The 24,983-nt window shown below is 40.2% G+C and overlaps 1 protein-coding gene and 1 long non-coding RNA gene across 4 annotated transcripts in view; one reads left to right on the forward strand and one right to left on the reverse strand.

Moving 5' to 3' along the window:
• The window catches only part of CLVS1 (clavesin 1), a 152,739-nt gene that overhangs the window by 115,572 nt on the left and 12,184 nt on the right, over window positions 1-24,983 (reverse strand). For both annotated transcript variants that reach the window (XM_013996738.2, XM_001927833.6), the window contains one exon: window positions 24,303-24,929. In XM_013996738.2, the coding sequence (XP_013852192.1) occupies window positions 24,303-24,757 (455 nt within the window). In that variant the 5' untranslated portion in view covers window positions 24,758-24,929. The remainder of the gene's footprint in view (window positions 1-24,302; window positions 24,930-24,983) is intronic.
• The window catches only part of LOC106510074, a 185,268-nt gene that overhangs the window by 72,947 nt on the left and 87,338 nt on the right, over window positions 1-24,983 (forward strand). The window contains exon 4 of one of the 2 annotated variants that reach the window (XR_001308208.2): window positions 6,284-8,418. The exons of the other annotated variant lie outside the window; for it this stretch is intronic. This is a non-coding gene — a long non-coding RNA (uncharacterized LOC106510074). Of the gene's footprint in view, window positions 1-6,283; window positions 8,419-24,983 lie in introns of those variants that run through there. 2 annotated transcript variants of the gene reach the window in all.

A 24,983-nucleotide genomic window follows, 5' to 3' on the forward strand; every position in this document is an offset into this window, starting at 1 on the left:
GAAAGTTGGGGTAAAACTTTCTTAGTAGAATTCCTAAACTGTAACTTAAACTAAAATAATAAACAAATAGCAATTTATGCACGTAAATACCAGAAGATACAGTCAAAATAATTAAAAACATTTGTGTCTGCACAAGGGAATTAGAGATAGAGATAATGAGAGGTAGGGAGATGCTGCCTACTGTTCAAAGGCTATTATTATAATTTGGCTTTTGAAACTACTTACAGTATTATCTTAATAAAATGAAAATTAAATTTAAAAAGATAACTAGAAGGAAATACTGGGGAAAATGAATTAAAAAATGGAAAGAAAAACATCAAAAGGGAGGAACTCAAAATTTTTTAGAATTAAAAAAAGAAAAAGTTAAAGAATGTACAGGTCCAACTTGCAGACATAATAATGAAAATTCCTTTTTAGACTCAGTGCACCATTCAGCACAGTTTTCATGGATTGTCGTTGATTAATTTTGTTGCCTTAATTTATTTCCAATAACATGCCTCTGAGTTAGCAAATGTTTAGGGTAAATAGAGTGCAGGATGAGTCTGGAGGGGAGTTAACACACGAAGACAAGTCTTTGTTTCCCAGGAACTTACCTCCTCTTGAGAGACAACCAGCATACGTGGGAAAACATGAAAACACAAATGAGAGATACATAGAAATCCATCTGAAGCAGATTAGAAAGGAACGCATGTGCTGGAGGACTTCTGAGGCTTTGGGGGATTTGCAGTCTGAAGGATGCTTTATGGAGTTAATGGGTCTTTCTGATGAATGAAGGAAGAAAAGACAGTTCTTGGATGGTGATACAGGAGGTGATTAAAAAAAAAAAAAAAAGAGTAAGACTGGCCTGGATAAGGTTGAAGGGGCCAGCAGGAAAGTTATGCTGAAGGGACAGTCTGGCCACATGACCCGGTTCTAACTTGCCTACGTTAACCCTGCCCATCCCGTGTGTCTATAAGTCGACCTCACCTTCCAATTCAAGCTCTGTCTCCACATAAGCCACAAATGTGCCCTATTAAGAAAGACAACAATAATTTCTCTTCTCCTCACTGTTAACTGAGGTCCTGTACCCTCATCTTGGGCACTTTTAAGATTTTCTACCAGGTGTCCCAATTCAGCTATTCCCTGGATTAGAAGGCTGCCCAGAAAGAGCATGGCCTTGGACACTGAATTTGAATTCGAATTCCTGCTTCATCTGCTTACTACAGCAATGGTATTAGCCAAGTTCACAGAACTCCCTGAGCCTGTTTCCCCACTGCAGACTGGACATAATGAATGTGCAATTTGCAGTGTTTTTAAATTTATTTTATTGAAGTGGATTTACAATGTTGTGTTAATATCTGCTGCACAACGAAGTGATTCAGTTTTTTATATATATGTATATATATATACTTTTTTTACATATATTATGCCTCCTTTCTTCAGTTTTATATATATATATATATGTATATCTTTTTCATATTCTTTTTCCATTATAGTTTATCACAGGATATCAAATGTAGTTCCCTGTGCCATATGGTGGGACCTTGTTGTTTATCCATGTGTATATAATTGTTTGTATCTGCTAATCCCAGACTCCCAAACCTCCCCTCCCCCACCCATCTTCCTCCTTAGCAAACACAAGTCTGTTCTTTATGTCCATGAGTCTGTTTCTGTTTCATAAATATGTTCACTTGTGTCTTATTTTAGATTCCACATATAAGTAATATCATATGGAATTTGTCTTTCTCTTTCTGACTTACTTCACTTAGTATGATAATCTTTAGGTCCATCCATGTTGCTGAAAATGGCATTATTTCATTCTTTTTAAGGCTGAGTAATATTCCATTGTGTACATGTACCACATCTTCTTTATCCAGTCATCTGCTGATGGACATTTAGGCTGCTTTCATGTCTTGGCTATTGTGAATAGAGCTGTTATGAACATAAGGGTGCATGTGTCTTTTTGAATTATAGCTTTGTCTGGATATATGCCCAGGAGTGGGATTGCTGGATCATATGGCAATGCTATTTTCAGGTTTTTTTTTTTTTTGAGAAATCTCCATACTGTTTTCCATAGTGGCAGCAACAATTTACATTGCAGTGTTTTTGGAAGAATGGAGGTAATATATGGAAAGTACCTGTCACAGAGTAGGTGTGCACAACATGGTAGCTGCAATTATTATTATCAAGATTATGATTCTTTACATAAATATTCATTTCTCAATTAAACTACATGTATCTTGAAAACAGGGACTTCTTTCCTCCATCCTCAGAATTGCAGGGCTGGGCACATGGTGGCTCTTGTTGCATCTGTGTAGACTGATCAAGTCGGGGATGTCTCAGTGTGTGTTTAGAGAAGGAGAACCTAGTGTTTCTAATAAAAGCAGATGGTTTTGGGGTGAGCCTCTGAATCTCATCCTGACCCAGGATCAGGGACCAACACTTAGGTGGAGAAAATCTTGCTAAGTTGTGACACCCCCTTAAATGTGGAAGAGAAAAATGCCTTCCAAAGTATCTGAAAAAATATTTCTTTCCAATGTGCATACAGGAATAAAACCATACAGAGAAGGTGAAACTTTTAAGTCACAGTTGGAATTGGAACTACAGGGTCAATTTGATTTAATTCAGCTTAAGTACTGAGGAGCAACTAAATGCAATGCTCCTCTGAGTAAGTGCATAATATGTAGTCTTTAATTTTAAAAAGATGAAATACTTGCATTATAAGTAATCCTAAATGTGATTGGAAATTTTCTGTTCACTCTTTTATCCATTAATAAGCAGAAATGTGAAATAAGGCTCTGGATTTTAAACAATAGAGCATTATCATGACAACAAAAACAATAACTGTGCTGATAACTCTACAAGTTTATTCTCAACTTTGACCATATTTTAAATTGCTAGGATTTAAAGTCACTTTGATTGTTTCAAGATGAAATTTATTGCAATATATAGAAACAATGCTTCCTCCTCCCTTTTTTCTTAACTAAAGAGAAAAAATTGGATTTCTTCCTTAAAAAGCTCTCCTTGAATTTTCTCATGCTCTCTACATCTAATACTTTCATCTGCACAGACATGTATAATGAAAAATATTCATGTGTATGAATTGTTCTTGCCTCCAGTATAAAGAGATCTTTAGCTTACTTTTTTATGATAGCCTGAATATGGTATTCATGAGAGTTGTCAAGTTGAAAATCCTTTAACTGAACTGAACATGCTTTTAGGGTTTTCAAGTATTAAAAGATAAAATCAGCATTTTTCTGGCCACATTTATTATGTGGAGTGAAATCCTAAATCATAGGGGTAAAAAATGCTTTTGAAAGTATCTGAATGCCAAGTCTATTTTAAAAAGAACATCAGATTTGGAATTACTAACCTCAATTCTTCTTCCTCCTTCACTTTAAACAGATATCTATTATAGCATTTATTTATGTTTGTTAGATTATCTGCCTAGTGCTGCAAGGAATACAAAAATTAACAGGACCTGGCTTCTGTGGTACCTTATTCAAGGGTCACAAATTCCTCACATCTCAGGATACAGCACTGTTTTTTTGTTTTGTTTTGTTTTTGGTCTTTTTAGGGCTGCACCCTTGGCATATGGAAGTTCTCAGGCTAGGGGTTGATTCAGAGCTGTAGCTGTAGGCCACAGCCACAGCCACAACAATGCCACATCTGAACCATGTCTGTGATCTACACCACGACTCATGGCACTGCTGGATCCTTAACCCATTGCATGAGGCGAGGGATCGAACCTGCATCCTCATGGAGACTAGTTGGGTTCTTAACCTGTGGAGTCACAATGGAAACTCTAACAGTACCATTTGTAATGTGATGTTCTGTACCCCTCATCCAAAGATAAGAGTCTCTTTCTGCACCTCTTCAAACCAGGCTGATCACATGATTTATTTGGCAAATAGAATGTGACAGGTGAGTCCCAGAGCCATGCCCGTTGTAACTTTTGCCCTTTCTCTCTTGGAACCCTGTAAGCACTATAGAAGCCCAATGTTAAAGACTGCTTGGAGACAGAGGTCAGCTCTCCAGCTGTCACAACTGAGCCCAATTCACAGCTGACCCAATAGCTGAATATGGCCATATAAGTGAAACCAGGCAAAACCAGCAAAGAACCACTCAGTCAATTTACAGGATCATGAGAAATAATAAATGGTTATTTTAAGACACCAAATTTTGGTATAGTTTGCTATGCAGTAATAGACTCAAATTGATACCTGGAAATGGAGTTCTGCTGTAACAAAAACTTAAAACACAAGGCACTGGTTTTAGTTCTAGGTTGCAGGTGAAAGCTGAAAGGCAGTGAAAAGGTTGTTAGCAACGGTGGAAGAGCAGTAAGGAAGTTGCTATTAAAGACTGGAGGAAGCCAATTTGTGTTACAGAAAGATGGAACATTTGCAAGACCATTTTCCGAAGTAATGCAGAACAGAGAAAATATACTGAAAGAACCAGTGAATATGGCAAAAAGTTGAGTCAGTTGGCAGTTTTTGGTCATGTATGATAAATTATGTCAAAGGAGGCTTGAACTAGGAAGGAACTCTTCATTTTGTGAGCATACTTAGAGGAGAGGTAAAAGGTCCAGGATTTGTTGAGTTGAAAAATAAAATTATTTCATATTCTCAGTCTCTTCCACTTGCAAATGATTCTCAATGTAAAAAGTGACCTCAAAATAGAGATTAAATCAAGGCTCTTGGTCCTTCGTTAAACTTCAGAAGGAATTAAGATAGTGCCCAATAAACACTTTCACCTAGACAAAAAAAGCATCTAAAAAACTCAAGGCATTGTCATTTGGCAGCTACTCACCTAAAGTACAGAATGATCTATCTTAAGAAACAGATGCAACTCGTGGAGCATGGCAAAAACTTTCACAAGAAACTCACAACATTTTAAAGAGAGTTACACTGATAACAGCTTGGACTGAAATAGACTGAGACAGTTCAAGTAAAAAGAAACCTCTGGGTCCTCAATGTTCTATAGGCAAGAGGTAGACTGAGAAAGCTGCAGACTCAGCTGCAAATAGGAAAGGGAAAAGGAAAGATGTCTCACAAGGCAAGACCAATGGCCTAGAGGGCAGAGCTAAGAGTCAAGGAGACTAATAAACCTTGAAGCCACTTCAAATCAATAGAAGCAAGCTCTAATTAAAAAGCTTTGTCCCTAAACACTTGACTCTAAAGTAGGAAGGACTGGCAATATGGCCTAACTGGATTTCAGAATTGCTATGGACCAATGACTATTATGTGCTTCCCATTCTTCCCTGTCTTGAAGAGGATATCTCAGTCATCCACCATGGTATGTTGGGTGTGTTTAGGCAGATAACTTGACATTTTAGTTCACAGATCCCTAGATCAAAAGTTTCTGTTCTCAAGATACAGCATCACAGGAGCCATGTCCACATCTGGATCTGATGGAAACCATGAGATCATGACCTTGGATCTTGATGCTGAAAATTGAGTTGGGGGAGGGTGCGAGTATATTTTGCATTTGGGAGGGATGAGAATTATGTTGACTGGATGATGGATCTTTACAAACAATCAAAACCTCAACAATTCCTTCCAATATACCCGTTGCTATACAGTGTCAGTTTGCCATTGGAGGTGGAGTCAACTTCCTCACCCCTTGGATCTGGATTGGCTTGTGACTTGCTTTGCTAGGATGTGGCACACATGACACTAGGATCTTCAGCTTCTAGAGGTCTTGCAGCTTCTGCCTTTATGTTCTTGGGAAAACTGCCATAAGAGCATCATGCCCTGAAGAAACTTGGGATGAAAGAGAAGGCCAGCCATCCTACCTATTCCAACTGATCCCATAGCCCAAATTGCAGATCCTCTCTCAGTTAAATGCTGCTTCCTTTGTGGGCCCAGGGAATTTAATCATTCATCCAACACATATTTAATGAGCACTTAGTATATGCCAAGGACTATTTTGGGTGCTTGGAATATATCAGAGAACTAAACATACAAAGATCCCTATTCTCATTCTAGTGAAGCTGGAGTGGGGGAAAATGAAAAGCAACCATAAAAAATAGTTTAAACAAACAAATAAGCTAGAGAGTATTTTAGAAATTGATATGTGTATGGCAAAAGGAGAAGTAGAGCAGAAATGGGAATCTAGAGTGCAGAGTTTAGGGAGGGATTGCTTTGCTGAATCAGATGGTCAAGGTAGGTCTCACTGAGAATATGACATCTGAGCAACAGCTTAAAGGAGGAGAGAAAGTATCAGAGATGTTTACCTCTCTAAAGTAGATGTTTTGCAAGAAGCAAGAGAAAATATTCTTAAATTTCTCATTTGTCCATTTCAGAGAATATCGTATCTATGGAACTTAAAGAAGCTGATGTGAAGAGTGGTCACTCTGATAGGAGAAACGGCATGGACTTTGCACAACACTGCTGCTTAATAAGAAACAACAAGAGAGGAATTAGTTACAGCAATATAGGAAGTATTTCCTAACATAAACACTCTAATCTAGAGTGTACATTGTTTCAGGAAAGAAATATCAAGATAACAGCCACTCTTAAGCATAACAAGGAGGAATTTTTCAGTATCTGAAAAAAGGAGGAATCTTATAGAAATCCAAAATAAATAAATAAATAAAAATTTCCAGAAAAAGAAATCCATACCTATTTCAAGTTGTTCTCAAACTGCTCAACAGGTCAAAGTGCTGGAAATCAAGCTAGAAAACTGTTAAGAACTCTGGAGAATAAAGCTTCTCAGAAAAAGCAAAAGCACATTGTCAGATACAAATACACAGAATTCCACCATCAGGGCAGTCTTCCTGAATAAGCTGCTGGAGAACGTATGCCAGGACATTGAAAACAACACATATAAAAACAAGCTTGAAATACAGAAATCTTGATAGGTGGACAGGCATCCAGCAGAAAAGTGAATAAGATGCAGAGATAAATTTGAATGTGTTTCAAATGGTTATAAAATTAATTACTAAAATATATTTTAAGTTAATTAAATTGATCACTTTTATTTCTCTGATAATAGAAACCAAATTATGGCCTCCATAACCACAGAATTCTGAGGGAAAACTGGGATTAGAGTGGTGTAGTGTAAAAGGAGACAGTATTACATTTCTCATCTTCCATGAGAGATGATTTTTTAAATTACTAATTTATTACTTAATAAGTTGAGTTAATTTAATATAGGCCTAGGATTTGTCTTTCAAAAGTCTAAGTTAATCACTATTAAAATTGAAAGCACAAAATTTATTTTTAAATTTTTTTCATAAAAATAGCAAATAAAAATAAATATATTTTTTTTTGTTCAGCAAAAATGAACAAACTAGAAAAGCATGTACAGAAATGGCAAAGATAAAAAGTGTTAAACAATAACACTACCATCCATAACAATTGTAATGTATAAGCAACACATCCAAAACAAAGAACACAGAAAAGCTTAAAACAATTAAGTTGACAAAAAGCAGAGCAGATAACTCCAAATGAATTATCTTTTGGAGGAAGCTTTTGTCTGTATAAAATAATTGAAAAAGAAAAAGAGCATTTATGTTGTACAGACAAAAGCTATAATCAATTCTGAAGATAAAGTGAACAATAGAGTATTTACAAGGAAGTGAAGCTATAGAAAGACTGTTAAAAATACAATTATATTGAAATTATATTTGACACAGTGCTGTCAATCTATGACAAGAATACAAAGGCAAAAATAAAGCTATAAAAGTTGTTGATAAAAATAGAGAACAAATTTACCAATATTTTAATAATATGTGATTGTATGCTTGAGATCCAAGGAAATAACTTAAAGTGAGTAAATATAAGATAAATATACAAATCTGCATATATTAAAGATTCTTCTTAAGATGGTAGAATAGGCTGATGCCAGAAAGTGGAAACTGCTCTCCAAACATAAATGTGGGATACATATAATTTTAAACTGTTATTTCATAGCTGAAGTCAAAAGTAAGGCAGCAGAAATCCACAGGTCACAAATAAAGCAGGAATCATAAATAATCATAAATAAAATAGATCTAGCTCTTAGGGACTAGGGCTTTAATGCTGTCATGGTGATGAGATAGAAGTCAGGCCTTGGGACTGAAACTAGAACTGTCTCCCCACATAAAAGGAGGAGATGGAAAATGAGGAATCCTAGTCATAACAAGAATAGAGAAATTCTGTCTGCTTATTATAGGGGATAACATGGAATTGGGCTTTCTTCTAAGCCCATGGCAGAGGGTGTGGGAAAATAGAGTATCTCTTTGCAGATAACATAGCATTATATATATTAAAGACTCCACACACACACACATATACAAAAACCTGTTAGAATAAGCAAATTCAGTAAATTTGCAGGATATAAACTCCACAGACAAAAATCAACTGCATTTCTGTACACTAGCAATGAACTATTGGAAAGAGAAATCAAGAAAAAATTCCATTTGCAATAGGAGCAGAAAGAAAAAAGAAAGGAAGGAAGGAAGGAAAGAAGGAAGGAAGGAAGGAAAGAAAGAGAGAGAGAGAGAAAGAAAGAAAGAAAGAAAGAAAGAAAGAAAGAAAGAAAGAAAGAAAGAAAGAAAGAAAGAAAAGGAAAGGAGGAAAGAAAGGAAGAAAGAAAGGAAAGGAAGAAAGGAAAGGAAAGACCACTTAGGAATAAATTTAAGGAAATGAAATACTTATACACTGGAATATAAAATATTGATGAAAGAAATTGAAAAAGACACAAATAAATGGAAAGATATTCTGTTCATGGATTAGAATAATTAATATTGTTAAAATGTTCATACTATCCAAAGCAACCTACAAATTTAATGCAATGTCTACCAAAATGGCATTTTTTTGGCAGAAAGAGAACAAAGAATCCTAAAGTTTGTAAGGAACCACAAAAGATCCCAAATAGTCAAAGAAATCTTGAATAAGAAGAACAAAGCTGCAGGCATCACACTTCCTGGCTTCAAGCTATATTACAAAGCCTTCATAATCAAAACAGTATGTTTTTGGCATAAAACAGACACCAGAAACAAAAAACAGATGGCCTATCAGACCAACAATACACTTTTTTAAAGCAAACAATGCAATTAATTAATATCTTCAAAGTGTTCAGGAAAAAACCATTTTTAATCTAGAGCTATATTCCCAACAAAAATATTACTTAAAAGTAAAGAAGAAATTACATTTTCAAACATACAAAAGTTAATTGAGTTTACTAGACACATCTCCTCACTTGAATAAAAAGGAAATAAATTCACAAAAAGGAGTCCTGTGTAGGATTCAACAGTGAGCAAAGAAATTGGTAAAACATCTTGGAAAATTTGAACAGGCATTAATTGAAAGTAATAACCACAATAACAGTCATGGTGGGGTTGAATAGACTGAAACAACAAATAGCTGTGATTTTAAATATGGGGACATTCAGAGAGAAGTGAGGGCATTCTTTTTTTTTTTTTTTTTTTTTTTTTTCCTTATTCTGGATGAGAATAGAGAGGTTGACCTCAGACTTTTTAGCAAAATCTGCTGGTAAAGCTTCCATATTAAAATGTGGAGAATAACATGTAAATTAATAGATAATAACTTCCAAATCCAAAAGGTGGAAGTGGAGAAAAGCAGGAAACAATAAAACCTTATCAGACCAACAGAAAGCAGAGCTTTAATGATGATGTGCAAAACAACATGTTGCAGCGTGGGGCAATGAGAGGGGTGTTCTTATAGATGCTGGGGGAATACAGATTGGAACATTATTTCTGGACAGTGATTTAACTACATGTACAAGAGGAACCATGTGAGTTTTCATTGCTCATTAATTCAACTTCTTGGAATTTATCCTAAGATGGGACAGAATATGTAGAGATGTAAAGAAATATTTATATGTACAGATATTTGTACCATTATATACTGGTTAAAAATTGAAAATAGCCTAATGCTCAGTATTAAATGAGATATAAATTATCCAGTCAAAATTTTGTGCTCAGTGCATATTTAGTAAACTAATAAATTAACCTTTATATAATTTTGTGATAAAAGCAGATTAATAAACAAATTAGTGGTTTTCAGTGGGGATGTGGGGGAGGGACGTGGTGGAGGTAGGGGATTAAGAGATATAAACTATGTATAAGTGATTAAGAGATACTCTACTATGTACAAAATAGATAAGCAACAAGGATGTACTGTACAGCACAGAGAAATATAGCTGTTAATTTTAAATAACTTTAAGTAGAATATAATCCATAAAAATATTGAATCACCATGCTGTACACCTTTAACTATGTAATATAGTAAATCGACTACGATTTTAAAAATTACTGAATTTTTAAAAAGCATATTAATAAAAATAGTCAAGTATAGGTTGACTATTTTTGACTGACCTATACTAGCACTAGGGTTAGGGTTAGGGTTAGGGTTAGGGTTAGGGTTAGGGTTAGGGTTAGGGTGCTAGTATAGGTCAGTCATTTCTCTGAGCCTTTATTTGTATCAACTACTTTAGTTCTCATTATCTTTAAGGTTGATACTGTTACTATTTCCATTTTATGGATTTTAAATTGAGGCACAGTATTTATTTATTTATTTATTTATTTATTTATTTATTTATTTATTTATTTTTGAGGCACAGTATTTAAGTCACTTGCCCAGGCTCAGGCAGCTAGTATGTGGTAAAATTCTGACTCATTCTCAGCAGTCCGGCCACAGCTCTTGAGTGCTTTATCCCTTGCTGTCCTGCTGTCCAGGATAAGCCCAGTGTGTGTAAGTGTGTATTTATGTGTGTATGTATGCAAAATATACCTCACTTCTCAATGGTCTTTTTCTGTCAGGCTGGGCCAAATATTATAGAGAAGAAAGATACCTAAGTCAGAGGGGGAGGTAATATATGAATCCAAGTTTGGGAAAACCTTGGAAGAAAAACGGCCCAGGTTTTCCATTTTGCACAGTTACAAATAGAATCTGTAATGGAAGGTGTTTCACACCCTGCCTGCTGGTGCATCAGGCAGAGCTGTAGTTCTGAGCATACAGATGAGATGCTATAAAATTCATGCACTGCTACAGCTCATTTATTTTATTCCTTGGGATTCCCCATAGGTCTTCACCCAAAGCATATAATTCAACAAGCAAGTTTTGGCTTCCTAATCCACAGACTATTAGGAGAAAGGGTTTTGAAGCAAGTCCACTAATGGTAACCAATGAATAGCTAAGAGGAGAAAGAAGTACTAAAAAAAAAATAAAGATTAGAAAGTTCATATAGCATGGCAGTATGGGCTGTGTATCATGGGAACTAAGCCCATGTGCTCCAAGAACCCTTGTCATAATATCAAGCTATTTCACAGCCCAGGGCACTGTAATTGAAGTTCACTGTAGTCATCACTTGTCATTAAAAAAACAAAGTATTAAATTATATTTAACAAGGGTAAGGAATGCATAATGCATTCTAAAGTTTTTTAAAATAAAAACAACAGGAAGTTCCCGTCATGGCTCAGTGGTTAATGAATCCGACTAGGAACCATGAGGTTGCGGGTTCGATCCCTGGTCTTGCGCAGTGGGTAAACGATCTGGCATTGCCGTGAGCTGTGGTGTAGGTTGCAGATGCAGCTCGGATCCCACACTGCTGTGGCTCTGGCGTAGGCCAGCAGCTACAGCTCCAATTTGACCCCTAGCCTGGGAACCTCCATATGCCTCAGGAGCGGCCCAAGAAATGGCAAAAAGACAATAAATAAACAAATAAATAAATAAATAAATGAAAACAACAGAATAAGATAAAATTTTCAAATTGTCTTTTGCAAGGCAACCCTCAACTATCTGGAGATGTAACTTCCCTGGGGTACTCTCTTCCCTTACAAAGCTGGAAGGTAAATGAGGCATTGCCGTGCTGTTCTGGGGGATTTCACAGATCAAATATCAAACTTGAGCTGTAATGTGTGATATACTCATCAGTATGCATGCTGAAAAAAAAATGTGATGGATTAACTCATCAGAAACTCATGAGTAAATGTGTGCTCGACATAATCCACACAAACCTGTCAGGTTGAGGGGATCCTGAATAGAAATAAGTAGCCATTCACAAAGAATGAGGCAGGGAATTGGGTTTCTGTTCCCAGGACTCTGCGTGGAAAAAAGCACCCTGCACAATGGAGGTTTCTGTAACCTTCCCTTAACTCTGTCTTATGCACAATGACACACATAGAAGACAAAATTTAAGAATTGTGAGAAAACAGTGGAAGTTGTCTACTTCCACTTCACTATTGGATGAGGAAATTGGCATCTGAGCTCATCACACATGGATGGAGCTGCTACACACCCCACAGTGGCGACTCCCTTTCTGTGCCCTGGTTGCTTCTGTTGCTTCTAGGGCGTTCTCTGTCTCCATTCTGTTAGGCAGAGAATCACTGGGCAAGGGGTAGATGGAGCATTCTTCTGTCTTCCTCTTTCATCCTCAAGTTCAATTGCACACAACTCTAATCCCCTGAACAAGAATATCATCGTTGGGAAGAGTTCCCAAAGAGCCTCCCTTTTGGGCTTTCCCTTGTTCTAAACTTCTCCCCACCAATCAGTCAAGAAGACGGTATTGAGCTCCGCTCTGTACTCGTGGATACCAAGGAGAAAAACACACAGCATCCTGCCTCCAGGAACTTCCTGAAGCATGAACAAGTGTGCAGTAAAGAAGATTAGTGTGACAAGCATTCAGGGAAGAACAAAGAGAGAGATCAGGGCTGCCCCAGCCATTGGCAAAGCTTCTTAGCATGGACAGAAGCTTTGAAAGATGAGTAGGGCTTGCTCTGCCCTCCAGCATAAACCCCAGATTCCTTATGGTAAGTGAGACCTTTCATTCCTGGCCTCTGCCTGTCTGCTCAGCTCATCTCTATCCTTGTGAGCCCTTATAGTCTATGCTCCATGGAACCAACGGAGGCTCTTCCAACATTGCAGGCTCTCCCCGTTCCCCTAACTCTGGTCTCTGCACAGTGTGCTCTTTTGGTCTCAGTCTCCTTCACACTCCTTCCCTCTACCTACTCAACTTTCTCCTTCAAGTCAGATCATCCTCCAGGAAAGGTCCTCTGAGGCCCCAGCTTCCCAGTTCTCTTATCTGTGCTTCTGTGGGGCCTATGCTTACCTGGTTATGGAAATGAAAACTGAGTAGTAGGAACTACTACGTTAGCAAAGGTGGGAAAAATCATCAGTGGTGGGGGGTGGGGGTGCAGGGCATTGTGGGGGGCGCAGGTATGAGACTCATTTGACTCAGAGGGAAGATGTCCTTTGGATAAAGAAAGGAATACCAAATTCTTGCGGTTTTTATATGGCAAAATGTATGGCAAAGGGACTGAACCAGCTTTATTACAAAGGAGCCATTCAAGATTCCTGAGCAAGGAATTTGCAACAAATTGTGAGCCATCATAGATTAGGTGACAAGTCCCCAACAGCAGATCCCAAACATAACCACCTTTCATGAAGGAGAAAAAGATGTACTCAGGATGAAACCACCAACCAGCCTTGTGATTTTGTCCAGAGTAGATACTCTCTATTTAAAGTGAAGATGATAATTTTCCTTTATAAGTTGTGAGAATTAAATGAACAGCATGGCACAGGAGATGCCCAGTGCCTGCAAGCATTACTAATATTAACATGCTCTAAACCAGGAAGGCTCTGGGTGTTATTTGTGGGAGTGCCGTATTTGAAATTAGATTCAGAGACACTCAGCGGGGAATATTAGAGATAGGGAAGAAATAGAGGCAGAGAGAAGAGAAAAATGATGAGAAGCAGAAAGAGAACGTGCAAAGAAAAAACAACACATCACTTTAAAACCTTCACCATGAAATTTACCCTCTCTTTATTTTCCTGTCTGATGCCACGTTTTGCAGTATAGTAGCAATAACTTCTGCTTTATAGTACCCTCACAATAAATGGCTGCTGAGCTTGATTTACAACCTTAGCGAAGTGCAGGCATTTAATCATTCCCAGCAGCTGCTTAAGGCTCTGTATATCACTGTTCAGGAGCGATTATCTAGGAACCATATTTAAAGGGCTGGAGAGCTGGTGGCTGGTCCTATAGGGCTGAGGTTCAGGGCTTAGGGACTGGAGGGGTTCCTTCCAAACTCTGCCCTGTGCTCCTTATAAAGGGACCAAAAGATGTTTCCCAGCTTCTTGAGAACTGGGGGAGGCAGCCAACATCCCTGAAGAGCTTCAGATCATACAAGACCCATGGCTCATAGTGCACTCATTCAGGAAGTCAGCTAGCCTTTGAGAAAACCTCACAGTGAAAGCAGCAAACAGGCAACATCATGACTAAAAATGCTCTTTCTCCGCGCCCTCTTTTACCTACACTGGCCTTTTAAAGAGCAGACCCAGGTTGTGCCCCCACTGCAGCAGGATTTCAAGTAATTGAGAGAAGCCCTGGTTTGGCTGCTTTATCCAAGCTGTGCTCTGGGAAGGAGGGATTTATTCTTAGACCTTCAAATTTATAGTCATCTGAGGGGACTTTTTCATCTCCAAGGTATTGAGTATTGTGTCTTTTAAACTCCCGGGTTTGTGAGTGAGAATTTGGGAGGAGCAGGTGGCCTGGAAAGATACAGTCAGTAAAAGCTTGGTCTTCTGACCCGGACAGTCACCTCCTGCCCAAAGTCCCCCCAACCCCACTGGCATTTGTAACAATGTTGCAGGAGCCCTGTGACATCTGACATCTCCCTGAGGGCCAGCCACCCAGTTTGGCAGGGACATGTGTTGCCGTGTTATCTCAGAGCTGAGACCCGCTTCTCTGTCTTCCATTCAATTGCACGGGAGATGGCATCTAACAGGCACTCTTTCAAGGGCCTGAGCTCAATCGGAGGGCATGTTGACAGTGGGCAGAAAGCAGCTGAGCCCTGGACTAAGAGGAATCAGAGTGTGAGTGCTGAAGAATGTCTGATAAGGAGTTTTGTGGTCGAAGAGGGGGAGTTAAAAGAAATATTTGAAGATCGGCTGACTTGCATGGAGAGCCATACACTCGTCCAGCAGGTTGAGGAAGGATCGTAAACTCTTCAAGTTCATTTCCTCATCAATCACCAGCCTTTCAGGAGCATACAACAGAGATCTACTCCATTTTATAAGATCTTTAAACTGAATGAGAAATCGTATCCTGGGCATTTTAGATTCTGGATTAGGCAAAAGTGGGAAAGCTACCTGAATTATGGAAAAAAGGAAATGGTTCTGTGTCAAGACCCCTCCTACTTAAAACCTCCTTCAACCCTCATTTCTGTACCAAGGACATATGATTATTAGCAGATGGGAAGGAAACCAAGGGTTAGAGGGGTTACATATCTCACCAAGGTCACAGAGCTGGTAAACTTCAGCTGGGGTTCACTTTGTCAACTGAAAGCCACCGTATCAACACTCATCTTAATGGAGGGAACAGGTAACAAAGACGGTGCTTTGCATCACTACCTTAAGTCAGACTCATATTAGGATCACTTTCTGTAATATGTTCCAAGCAATATCCAGATTCCATTGTTGGGCTGGGATTTAAAAAAAAAAAAAAGCTGGAGTTCCCGTCGTGGCGCAGTGGTTAACGAATCCGACTAGGAACCATGAGGTTGCGGGTTCGGTCCCTGCCCTTGCTCAGGGGGTTAACGATCCGGCGTTGCCGTGAGCTGTGGTGTAGGTCGCAGACGCGGCTCGGATCCAGCGTTGCTGTGGCTCTGGCGTAGGCCGGTGGCTACAGCTCCGATTCAACCCCTAGCCTGGGAACCTCCATATGCCGCGGGAGCGGCCCAAGAAATAGCAACAACAACAACAACAACAACAACAAAAAGACAAAAAAAGACAAAAACAAAAAAACAAAAAAACAAAGCTATTTTCATTGTTGCTGTTATTCTCAAATAACTAGCCTAGAGATTGGACAGGATCTTCAACATTTGATTTGCCAGGTCTCTGTGAGATTGGAGTATGTGGCAATAGGATTTACCTGTTGAGCTATGAAGTCTTTTTCAAGTCTTTGGGACCTTGAGTGACTGGTAGAGGCTTGCTCGCTGACACCTCAGGGAGAGCCCCCCTGAATATATGATTGAATGGCTCTCAAGTTTGGCAAATGGGTCTTAGTGGTGAGCTATGCAGAATGGTGTTTGAACTGTGGAGATAGCTTGTTCTAGCCATTTACCAGCTGTATGATCTTGAATAGGCTACCTAACCTCTCTGAGTCTTTGTCTCATCTCCTGCAAAATAAGGATATTAATGGTGACTACCTAAGAGCATCACTGCCTGCCCATGGTAAGGACTCAACATTGTTTTTGTGATTGTCATAACACTCCTCTTTCGTTCGTTTTTGCTCATTCCCAAGGTCACAACAGTTGGAAAACTGATCACTACCAGAGTGATTATGGGAATATTTCTGTAGGAAGAACGAACTGCTTGACATTTTCTTGAACCTCTCTTGATAAGCCTTGGGATTGGGGAGGAGGGTTATTTCATGGCCCTGGTGAGAAGCATAATATCCACCTGACTTACCTCCTCTTCTTGCCTCCCCAGTATTCCAGCATTGACATATTAGAAACCTGCCCCCTTTTGTTCACAAGTTCTTATACCAAGGACAGTGAAACAACCAAGTGCAGACCCCCCACTGCTTATAAAAAGCTCTGTTATGCTCTTGCAGAAGCTAAAGGTGAACCTCAATCAAGTGGTTTATTTATAGTTTGAAGAGTTATATTCCACCTACTGCCTCAGGGTTTCAATCAGAAGAGAGGACCTCCCTGATGCTCATCTCTCACCCCAGAGCTGTCGGGACACAGACACGTCAGCCCTCTGGAGGTTGCCACAGGTCAGCAATAACCGGTGACGTTTGAAGGAACTGAATCTCCAGCATATCCATCAAATAAATTACTGCCTGGCATGAAGGGATGAGGAGCAGTTGAATGCCTTCCCAGAAAAAAAATGGTGAGTGGAAAAGCACCTGCTCCCGAAGAGCAGACAGATTCCTGGTTGTTTTCTTCATTATAAAGTAAATATGACAGTGTCCTTGCTTTCAGAATGGTGACAGCAAGAAGGTCATGTACCCCAGTAACATCCATCTTCCTGTCGTTTCATGTCTAGAGGGGCTGGAGGGCTGGTGTGAAATGCTATTCTGGAAACCAGAGCTCCTTTAGACCTTCAGGAACTCCCCCAGAGCTGGACGACTGTAGGCATTCTGCATGTTTACGAAGTGCAGGGAGGAACGAATGAGGCTCGGATTCATCCCACTGAAGAATAGAAAGTCTTGCCTGTTGATCGCTATCCACTCACTTTCTTATTTGCTCCAACTGAAGTGAGGAGTCCCTCACCACTTCCTCCCTTCCCACGCATAGCAGGACTTCCAGAATCATCTCAACTTTTGGTCCACCCAACTTTGTCTTACACATCCTTCACTGTCTGAGCCCCACAAGAACTCAGAAGGAATGGCTTTACTGTCTACACCAAGCCACCCTGGGCTTCTTGGTTGGGAGAGGGGGCTGAGGGGAGGCTGTGAAAAAACATCGCATTTGGACCTCAGGTCCACTTTGCCATTTAGCAATATACCGGTGATTCAGATTTTGATTCTGAGAGGCTTCAGGAGCTTTGAGACCATAGCTATGGTTTAGTGGAAAAGCAGAGTTCAGACAAATGAGGGAAAATTCCCTCTCTGTTACACATTACCTACATACCATAACATAGATCCTTGTGGGACCATGATAGGAATTAGAAATTATATATGTAAAACAATTGGTGCAGTGGTGCTTAACAAAGGGCGTTTTGACATTGGTGTTGGGACGTTTTTAGATAGGCACAATCGGGGGTTCTCAGAGTGGGTTCTAGGTCCTCTAAAGGCTCTGGATGTGTTCTATATGGATGTGGTTGTTTTGGTGATTCTGGCCTTGGTAGAAAGGATACTAAACCCTCCACAATGCTGGACACAGTCCAATGAAGCAGCTCCAAATGCCAGTTGTGCTCCTGTTGGGAACCTCCTCCTCTCAATCTCAGGTCCTCTCGACTGTGCTCATTTCCCTTGTCCACCACCAGAAGATCCATGTCCAGCCTCTCAGAAGCTCCATGGAGATTTTGAAACATTTAATCACTCAGGGGCTGAGCAATGGCTCCAGATATCTTTGGAATCCGCTTGAAATTTGAAGCCCTGAGTCTGAGTCCAAGTTTTTCCATTGATGAGTCATAGTGGTCCTGGTTAGAAAGTATCCTTTTCTCCCAAACCTCTTCTTTGTTATTTGTAACTTATTGATTCTGAAATTCCTCAAATGATCATAAGCATTAAATCAGAAAATGTACATGGAAATGCTTGGGGGCCATAAGGTCCTTTACAACTGTATAGCACATGGACAGATGACCAGTAGTATGTGCTGTAACATAATTGACTAGACCCAATTTAAGGCTCTTGAGAAATCTGACTGGCTTGAGCAATGCTTTGCAGAGCCTTATTGGAGCCGGAGGCACAAGGAAAAAATCAATAACTCTTATCCTGCCTTCTTTAAAATTTTGATATTTTTGTTCATCAGGAATTTCTGTTTACATTAATTTTGATTCCAAAAAAATGTTTTATGACAATATTATTTACTTTGATTAATGAGTGTTTTGGTACCCCCTTAAATTTTGCACCCCAGGCAAATGCCCCACCCCCTCACCCTTGTCTCAGCTCTGGGGCTGAGGTTTTGGCTCAGACTCCTTAATCTTCATTCCAGATGGTTGTGCTTCAGTGCAAATCTTTTGTCCCTTTTTCTGTACATTGGGGAAAGAGAGCCTACAGGATTCATTGCCTTCTTATAATAACTTGATATCCTTGAAGGTAGTAATCAAGCTGTTCATTAGCTGCCTTTTCTCTACTAAATTACCCTAACATAGCTCTTCCTCAGAGTGCCTCCACTTCCTTAAAGAGCCAACTTTGCAACACATTTTCAACCTGGCTGCTGATTTTTGAGCTGTCAGTTGTGAGAAAAAAATAATTTGTTGACAAAAGCATGTCCAGGGTAACTTCATGTATTTTGACTTGCGATGCATTTCCTATCGTTTCTCCCACGTTAAAGTACTTGGGGGGGAAAAAGGTACTTAGGGACCTGCAAGTCTACATATGGCACCAATGGACATTACTGTAGTCTATTGAGGGGGCTTTTTTACCTGGACCCCTCCTCTACAAAGCTTTCTTCTATCCTGAGACTGTAATAAACCTAATAGGTTTGGGGCACTAAGACCAGGTGACTTCTCAGAGCCTCCCAGCCACAACTGAGCTACCATGGAGGACTTTGGAGCATGGTGGCTTGGGTTTCACCTATGTTTTCTATACTTCTCAGGTGGAGGGAAATTAGTAATGGCATCACAATCCACTACCCTTAAAAAGAACATCCTGTGACCCAGTATCCTAGATCTTTGCCTGGCTTGAGTTTTTTTCTTCAGAAACAATTGCCATTTATTGAATACCAAATTAGTGCTAATCTGTGATCCCAGTCACCCCCACTTTACAGATGAGAAACTGAATGTAATAAGAATTTAAACAACTTGCTCAGGATCATACAGCTGGTTAGGAGGTGACTGGGGTTTGAAGCTGGCCATCTGGCTTCAGAGTTTGTGCATTTAATCACTGTTTTATTCTGCTTCTTGGAGACCATCAACTAGAGCAATTGCGGTTAATCCTTGCAATGACTCCACATGCCAGATCTTATACCCATTTCCATTTGATAAAGTTGAAGTTCCAGAAAGTAAAATTACTGGGTCACATTTTACTCTTTTTTTTTTTTTTAACTGAGCGAAATCCATGAACAATAGATGTGTTCCTCTGGGCTGACATTTCCTCCTCGTGGGAAGGGCATTCGTTGGCCAGCCAGGCTCTGCAGCCCCGTGCAAGTTTGCCACTCAGAAACAAATGGGAAGTAGATTTCTTTTTTATCATATCTTAAAGGACAAAGTGTGAATTCTTGCAGATGCCAACATGAGTTTAAGTGAGAAAGATTGAAAGGCTCATTGCACAAGAGTGTCCCCATAGGCCACTGTTACACACCAGGCTGGCGAGCTAATATACACTCGGCTGACTTTGGAGGTGCCAGCTTCATTTTAGGAATGGGTATGCGGGGGCTGATTTAATCTAACTCATTTTGGTTCAGCCTGGCAGCCTCAGAAAAGAAGGAGTCGGGTATCTCCTGCTGAGGCCTGGCTTTTGGAGGAGGCCAATTGTATGCTCTGGATGCCCAGAGACTCCTGTGCCCCTGTGAGCACCCCAGCCCAGCACATGCCCCTGGGGCACAGAGCATGCCATCACTCACCATTCTGTGCACTTGCTCAGGCTATCTGGGTCTAGATGAAGGAGATTTGCATAGTTTTAATAAATATTAATAACCATTTTAATCTCAGTAAACCTTTCAAATGAGACATTCAGATCACTTCCCAGTCATTGCGGGCTCCCCACGAGAGTCCAGTAATCATTCTGCAAAGCTGTGCCAACTCTTCAGGCCTTCAGGGCCCCGTTAGGCTAGGTCTGTGTGATCAGGGTGTGTGTGGGGAGACAGCAAACAAGTGCTAAGGATGGGCGGGTGGCCGATCACACTTGTCGGCCCAACTCCATTGTCAAATATTGTACTCCTGTCTCTCTTTTTAATTCGTTTACCATCTGTGCTCTATTATATTTGTAGTGGGATGTTTTATTGTATTAATGATCATACTAGAAGCTAATATTTACTGCGTGCTTACCATGTGCCAAGCAATGAGCTGTGTACCTTAAATGCCATTTCATTCAGTCCTCCCAGCTACATTACTAAATAACTATCACTGTCATCCCCACCATACAGATCAGAAAACTGCGTCTCAAAGAGGTTGCTTGTCTCGAGTCATAGAACTAGTAAATCACATGGCAGTAGCTGGTTTAAACTGAGGTTTCTTTGCTTCTAAACATCTTGGGCTGTCAGTGGGGTTGACTTATCATTCACATTTTCATTAAAGCTGAAATGGTTTGGAACAAAGAGTGTTCTGCAATTTGATTAAAAAAAAGAGTAGTCAGGTAGACCCAGGCTTGGAGTGGAAGATAGACATGTGTGTATGTGTGTATGTGTGTGTATAAGAGAGAGAGAGAGGGAGAGGCATTGAGAGAGATTACTTCAAAGAGCCTAGGAGCCTATAAAGCGAGTTTTTAAAATCCCTTTCCATCCATAGAATCAGGCCAAAATAGCTTAATGAGCCATTTGAGCTGGAAGAGTTCTCAGGGATTATCTAGGTCAAGATTTGTATTTTACACAGAAGGAAACTGAGGAACAGAGAAGTGAAGTAACTCCTTCAAGGTCATCATAGTCATAAAGATTCAAATTATTCCCTCAGAGACTTTTTCTTCTTGCTTCTTAACAACACATTTTGAGATATATACAGACCAAAGACTAGAACAAAACAAGATGTTTTACTATGATTTCTCTCTTCAAGTGTAAATCATCGCTTACTGGTGTTCTCTGCATCATCTGTCTTAGCAGATGGACGTTCTAGAACACCTACAACTCAGCACAAATGAAGTCATCATGGTCATTCTCCAGAATCATCAGATTTTCCTGTTTCAAAACCCAAAATGTTAATGTGCCATTATCGAGAGGCCAGCTGTTCCCTCTAGTTTAAGACTCACATCCTGGGTTGATGGTTTGTGTCTCAAAAGGAATTCTTCTGTGAATGGAAGTTAACTGTCTGTATATTTGCACCATTGCCAGAGAGTGGGTGGCTAAAGGGGCTAGGCACCTTGTGCTTTCATCACTGTCCTCAGTGCCTTAGCATAAGCCCTGGCACAAAGTCTATACTTTTCAGATGTTTGTTGAGTTGATGGATGGGTGAATGTACAGACCTGGAAATCTTTTTCATCAGTGAAGCATTGTTTCAAGAAGCTCATCCTTAACACTAATGGAATAACAAAACAGAGACATGGCAGGACAGCCCAGGCCCAGGTGCAGACCTGGCCAGTCTCTAGACTGATAGTGTTAAAACATTCAGGAGTTCCCTTCATGGCTCAGTGGTTAATGAGCCCAACTAGGATCCATGAGGATGCAGGTTCAATCCCTGGCCTCACTCAGTGGGTTAAGGATCTGGCATTGCCATGAGCTGTGCTGTAGGTCACAGACATGTCCCAGATCTGGCATTTCTGTGGCTGTACTATAGGCCATCAGATGTAGCTCCAATTCGACCCCTAGCCTGGGAACTTCCAGATGCCACAGGTGAGGCCCTAAAAAGCAACAAACAAACAAACAAAAAAAATATTCAAATACCTTTTCAGGCTTAGATTGCCCTCTTCCAGTTTATCAACAAGAAAACAGCCAGCAGTTGCTAAGATGTCCTACACTAATCATTATTTTTAATGGGAGGGGTAGCTGTATGAGGCATTAAAGGGGCACCCCAAATATTCCTTTTAATTATATCAGAGGGAAGGAATTTTTGGTATATTTTTAAAGTTAAACCTGAGTTTTCCCAAGTGCCATAATTTCAGTATGATCCCTCTATGACCGCTGAAGCCACAGGTGAAGTTTTAGAGACTGATTCATGCATTCTTTTTAATTCGGCATTTATTGTCTGTTACTCCATGTGCCCAGGAGATAATCATGAAAAAGGCATAGTCTCTTGTCCTCAAGGGACCTTCAGTCTTGGGAAGAGGGGTTAGAAAGAGCACACGAGTCAACAGGCAATTATAACAAAGCCAAGTCACTCTCAGGTCAGGCTGTGGAAGCCTAACTCCCCACTCTATATTTCACTAGTTGTTTGACATTAAGTGAGTTCCTTAATTTCTCTAAACCTTGTGTCATCAAATACAAAATAGGGATCATAGTAATATCTACCATGCAAAGTTCTTGAGTGTATTCAAGGAGATAATATATGTATATATAAATGGTTAGCAGAGCATGTGGTATGTGTTAAAAAATATTATTACAACAGTGGTTCTTACACTCCTGTTGTAACTACTTTAATGAAATATGCAAGCATGAAAACAGGGTTGGGGTGGGAGATAAATGAAGCATATCTTCCTGAAGAACCACATCGATAGCCCTGAGTCAGTAGGCAGGTTATGTCCAAGACAGTTGGCTTCAGCCTAAGAAAGTGTTGACCCCTCCACTGAGTGTCTGGTGAGGCAAAGTCTTGGAGGCATGACAGAACCTCCATTATTTAAGGCAAGGCGTATACTTCCAACCAGCCGGACCACAGCACATGAAAAAGGACAGAGGGTGAAACAGAGCACGGGATGCGGAAGGTGGATCGTAAAGGGCTTGACTTTGAAGACCTTGCAGGTCACTGAAGAACGTTAATGAGAGGATTACATAACAGAATTTTGGAAGGGTTACTCTGATTATAGTAAAGACTAGAAAGGCTCAGAGAAGACTAGGCTAGAGACAGGGGTGCCAGTCTGGAGGCTGCCACAGGGATGCAGCGAAGAAAGTAATGAGAATTTACACTAGGGCAGTTGCCATGAGAGCAAAGAGAAAGAGCAGACTTGAGGTGGTGTTAAGAAGAAAGGGTAGGACTTGGCAGTTAATTGGATGTGAGGAGCAGGGTGAGGAGCAGTCCAGGAAGACACCCAGACTTCTGGCTGGAGAGACTGGAATGGATGGAAGAATAGGTAGACTGGAAAAGATGATGCATCAGTTTGGGACATGTTAAGTTTGTAGTTCTTTATAGGACTTTCAGTGGGGAAGGCTAGCCAGCATTGGGATGGGAAGGTCTGGCACACAGACGAAATGTTAGATATTAAAGTTATGGAGGAGTTCCCATCATGGCGCAGTAGAAATGAATCCAACTAGGGTTGTGGGTTCAATCCCTGGCCTCGCTCAGTGGGTTAGGATCTGGTATTGCCGTGAGCTGTGGTGTAGGTCACAGACGTGGCTCGGATCTGGCATTCCCGTGGCTCTGGCGTAGGCCAGCAGCTACAGCTCCAATTAGACCCCTAGTCTGAGAACTTCCATATGCCTCAGGTGTGGCCCTAAAAGGACAATAAATAAATAAATAAATAAATAAATAAATAAGTAAATAAAGTAAGTCATGGAAAGGATCCAAGAAATTCTTTTACAGGTTTAAAACACTTTACTTAAAGCCATCTACCGAATCCATTTTTGTAGTCGTTCTTAAAGATGGGAACACTAAAGACAGTATATATGGTTCTTCTAGAAGACCAGTTTTACTAAAATAAATGACCCCCTTTGATGAGTAGAAAAGCTTCTGAGGTCTCTTTCAGTTCTAACACCGAGATTCCATTGATCCACAACATTGCTGTGGATCTGTAATCACCTTTTTGACAACAGTAAACCTGTGGCCTTAAATGTTTCCTTGTGAATGTGTGGAATATGTATCTTTGAATGAAAGCCCATTATCTGTAAAGGCGTACAGCCACAAGCATGCAGTGACTATGCTCATAAAAAAGAAAAACCAAATAAAGACACTATCTACATTTACCTACTCTGATCCCAATTGGCTGCAAACAGCAGAAGAATCTTCCTGCCGTAGTGATCGCGGTTTTCCAGCACTCCAGGGAACCCGTCGATGAGAGCCCTCTTAATGCCAGGATCATCAGCCTTGAAGTTTTTGAACATGTCCAGGTTTAGCTGGCGGTACTGGAAGTACTGGGCCAGGAGTCTAAAGGCATCTGCTTGGTGAAACTTCCTGGCTCGGAGAAATCTCAGGATGAAGGCATCATCTGTGCGTAAAAATCCAATGTCGGGCCTGGTGATGATCATGTCCCTGACTTGCTGAATATCCTGGTGTAAAACGTCTGGGTTTTCATTCAGTTCCAGGCGAGCTTTCTCTATAGTCTCTGGGCTGAGTCCAGCCTGTAAATGGGTCATCTTGGCCAAATCTCCTCTCCAAGTGCTTAATTTCTGAGATGTGGGAGGAAAAGAGACTGGTCCCATTCACGTGATGGTCTGCTGAAATGGTAGCCCATTCAACAGTTGTTTTACTACCAAGCAGCCACCAAAACAGACAGATAGAGGGTCTTCCTTCTGTTCCCGGAAAGTGGTAGGACATCCAGGGCCTATTTGGTGGTGGGCATCCAAAAGAGAAGCAGAACCGAGGCCATTGCGTCTGCAAAACAAATGCACACAAAGGAAACAAAACAGATGACAAAGGAAGTCTGAG

Source organism: Sus scrofa, chromosome 4 (genome assembly GCF_000003025.6).
Source record: "Sus scrofa isolate TJ Tabasco breed Duroc chromosome 4, Sscrofa11.1, whole genome shotgun sequence".
Lineage (NCBI taxonomy): Eukaryota > Metazoa > Chordata > Mammalia > Artiodactyla > Suidae > Sus > Sus scrofa.